Genomic DNA, 3,984 nt, shown 5'->3' on the forward strand with positions numbered 1-3,984 from the left:
ATATCAAGATTTCTTTGTTATCCTAAAAGATGAATTTTAGCATTAGCTTCCCCTCATTTTTAGAGCTTAAATTATAAAACACCATCAATGATAATTGCTAGTTTTCTTCCCACTCTGCAATTACTCTTAATTAACAGCAATGATACCTTACGCCTCACTCCAATCAACTGTAGACATTTCAGTTACATTAAGTAGTATCAATTCATCAGCCCTGCAAGGAAGGGAGGGACACATATTCTTATAATTAAGAGAGTACTCTGTCACTGTGACTTGACCAAATAAAAAGCAGCTGAGGTAGAGAAAACAAGGATGTCCCTGTATTAGGTAGGAAAATATCTCAGTCAGGTGTTCATTAGACATTTGTTGGGTTATTCCTTCAGAGTTGACTCGGCATTCATAGTTCAAAATGCTGATCTCTATTGAAAACTGTCTCCATTCCACAATATTTATCAGGTGACTCTGAGGTTACCAATCTGTTTATTGGAAGCTATAATCATTGACTTAAATTCAACTTAACACGCTAATTTTCTGTGTCCTTATTTGAAAGTAAATAATATGAGTCAACACTGGTGCCTGGAATCTTTAGTCTTGCTGCTCCCCATTGGCCATTTCAGAAGAGTCACATGATGAAGATGTCTTTTAAATTAAGATTCTGGTAGCAGTGTATTGCTTAAGTTTCTTTGGCTTTTGGTTGTGAGTACCTCTTCTCTGCAAGCTTTCCATCATGGTTGAGCCCTTCTTGGGAACCTGGAAACTGGTCTCCATTGAAAACTTTGATGAATATATGAAAGAGCTGGGTGAGAAATAGCTTTACAAGATTTGGAAACTGGCAATTCTTTTTGTGATGTGGTTGGGTTTGCATTTTACAATGAATTTTCCTACAATTCTCTTGTTCATTTGGGATCCTAGGGTATATTCACAGGGTTAACAAGGTTTATGTATCTACATTTACTCTTTATTACTAGTAATAATTATCTCTTTTTGCAATACTAGGCTCACAGATACTTCCTTTAATTATTATCTATATATTTAGACCATATATCCTTTTCGAAAATACTTCATCCTACCCTCATGATAGAGTTTCTTTTTATCTTGTTAATTTCATTAGATAGCTTTTCCCAGCTCCACTTCATATATATATATAATATATATACATATATATATTATATATATCTATAATTAAATTTATTAACTAAATTCATTTCAAGGTTTACTTTAAATTATAACTTCAAAAGAGCAATAGCAACAAGCAAAATTTCTAGTGGGTTAATTTTTAGAGTTCTGATACACATGGGAGATTTTTAAAACATTATTTTGAAGAGTTTCAAATGTTTTACTGAAATAGAACACATAGAAATAGAATATTTTTACTCATGGAATTTCCCACTATTGGACATCTCTCAGAATTGTAAGTTCTGCATACTTTAGCTCTTATTCCAGTTTAAATGAATATCACTTACAATGGCTCAGATAACTAATAATAACTAAACTATTCTTTACTAATGCTAGAAGAATAGTAATTTTTTAACGTTTAATTAAGCAATTTTAAACATATAAGAGAAACCTCCCTTTTAATAAAAAAAAAAAACTACATATAAAGTTTTTCTGCTTTTATGTAGTTGGAGGCTTTCCATCTACCTGTAATATGAATGTGAAATCGATTTCTATATCAATATTACAAGATGGGAGTCGGCCCTTCTGCTCAACTATTGCAGGAGACAAGTTCAACAACGGACAATTACCAACGTGACTAGCAGTGCCAGGCTCTCAGCCAAATTGTCTAATTTGCCTACCTCCTCTTTATTCAGCCAGATCTGAATTGTACCTGCAAATAAGAGAAGCCTGAACTTTATAAGTCATATTCTTTTATTTTTTGCAAATCGTATTCTTTTAGAGTAGGTTAGATACTTTGAAAGTTTTCTGTTTGTTTGTTTGTTTCTTAAGGAAAAAAAAAGCCATGCTAAAGTTTACGGACAATTAGAAAAACCTGTGTTTAAATTTCAATTCTGCTAATTACCAAGCACATCGTCTAGAATAAGCCTCTCTACCCCTCTGGGAGTCAGTATAGTCATCTCTAAAATGAGGGTAATAATACCCCCTGCTGTTGAAATACTGTTGTTGAAACACTTCATGAGTCAAAGCTCAAGCATACAATTGAAAGGCACCATACAAATATAGATTTTAGATGAAGTATAAGAGTCTCAGTGACTTTAGATGAAGCACAATAGTCTCAGAAAGTGAATTTAGCTTTTAAAATGTCAAGTATAATTACTAGACATGTCTTCTGATTGGGAGGTTTGGCTCAACCAGCTAATACAGAGAGCACTAAAGAAAATATAGTATACTATCCAAAATGTCAATGGGGAGAGGATGTGTTCTTTTTGAATTGCTTTCCAAAATGATTGCTAGCACTTCTTCCTAAACTTCTTAAGAAGCCATGTTGTTTCCTCTACGCATTGAGTTTTCTTCTCACTCATTCCTACAGGAGTGAGTGTTGCAGTCCAGAACCTTGCAGAATCAGCAAAGCCAAGAATCGTTATTAGTGCCGATGGGGATAAGGTTACCATCAGAACTGAAAGTTCTTTCAAGAACTCTGAGATCTCCTTCAAGTTGGGGGAAGAATTTGATGAAACCACCATAGATAACCGGAAAGTGAAGGTAAGAACTAAATCTTCCTGCTTCATAATCAGGAAAAATCTAGAAGGCAGTTAGGCATAGTTTGTTCTAATTCACCCAGTCAGCTTGAGTTTATTTTGTTAATTAATAGTGCACATCTCTAAAGTTAATTCTTTCGCAGATGATTTAGGGCCCAAAAACTCAACGCGTTTTCACTGCTTCTCTGATCTCTCTTTGTCATTTTTTTGTTTGTTTTTCATTTTATTTATTTATTTATTGGCTGTCCTGGGTCTTTGTTGCTACATGGGCTTTTCTCTGGTTGCGGTGAGTGGGGGCTACTCACTAGTTGTGGTGGACAGGCTTCTTGTTGCAATGGCTTCTCTTGTTGTGGAGCACAGACTCTAGGGCTCTAGGACCTGGGCTTCAGTAGCTGTGGCTCCCCGGGTTCTAGAGCACAGGTTCAATAGTTGTGGTGCACGGGTTTAGCTGTCCAGCGCCGGGTAGGATCTTCCCAGATCAGGGGTTGAACCCTTGTCTCCTGCATTGGCAGGTAGAATCTTTACCGCTGAACCATCAGAGAAGCCCTTTCTTTGTCATTTTATAACACAGAATATGGAAAAATCATTCACAAATAGTTTAGGAATTGCTTACCTGGGGGAAAACAGCATCACTTGAATAATCTCTTGAGACTTCCCTGGTTTGATGGTATTAAATTAGGACAAGAACTGATGTAAGAATTTTGGAGAAAAGAATTTCAAAATGGAAATTAAAAAATAGATATCTAATCTTGTGTCATCAGGATGTCGTGAATTGCTATTTCTGACTGATTCCTTTCTACATTTATAGAGCATCATAACACTAGGTGGTGGTTCAATGATTCATGTTCAAAAGTGGCTTGGTAAAGAGACAACGATCAAAAGAAAAATTGTAGATGGAAAAATGGTAGTGGTGAGTTTTCTCTAAATTTAAAAGTTTTTGATGCTACTATTTGACGCATGCCTTTCAAATCATTCAATTGTCTTACGGCCCGAGTAGGCAGTCTGGGGAAAGAGGGACAGAGCAAATTTAACGTATCATGTACCAACTCTAATAGATCCCTCTTTGCTTTTAGGAATATATCATGAATAATGTTGTCAGCACTGGTGTCTATGAAAAGGTGTGAAGAAATTGTATGCTTCAGTGAAAACCTGTTCACTAACAGGAAACTGGGACTTGAAGAAGACGTGCTTCAGGGCCAGTGATTTAAAAAAAAATTTCTCAACATAAATTTGCTCAATAAAACCAAACTAAGTGCAGTTATGGAGCTGTGTAATCTTGAGAGTTAGGGACAATCTAAATGGGTGACACAAGAAACTACCTGTCTCTGGC

General features: G+C 35.6%; 1 protein-coding gene across 1 annotated transcript; it reads left to right on the forward strand.

The window, feature by feature from the left end:
* Positions 1–724: 724 nt before the first annotated feature.
* Positions 725–3,778, forward strand: LOC136144972 (fatty acid-binding protein 9-like). Its single transcript, XM_065903064.1, has 4 exons — positions 725–797; positions 2,486–2,658; positions 3,463–3,564; positions 3,728–3,778. Exons 1-4 carry the CDS (start codon positions 725–727, stop codon positions 3,776–3,778), a joined length of 399 nt encoding a protein of 132 aa, XP_065759136.1.
* The last annotated feature ends 206 nt before the right edge of the window (positions 3,779–3,984 follow it).

This window comes from Muntiacus reevesi, chromosome 12 (assembly GCF_963930625.1).
Source record: "Muntiacus reevesi chromosome 12, mMunRee1.1, whole genome shotgun sequence".
Lineage (NCBI taxonomy): Eukaryota > Metazoa > Chordata > Mammalia > Artiodactyla > Cervidae > Muntiacus > Muntiacus reevesi.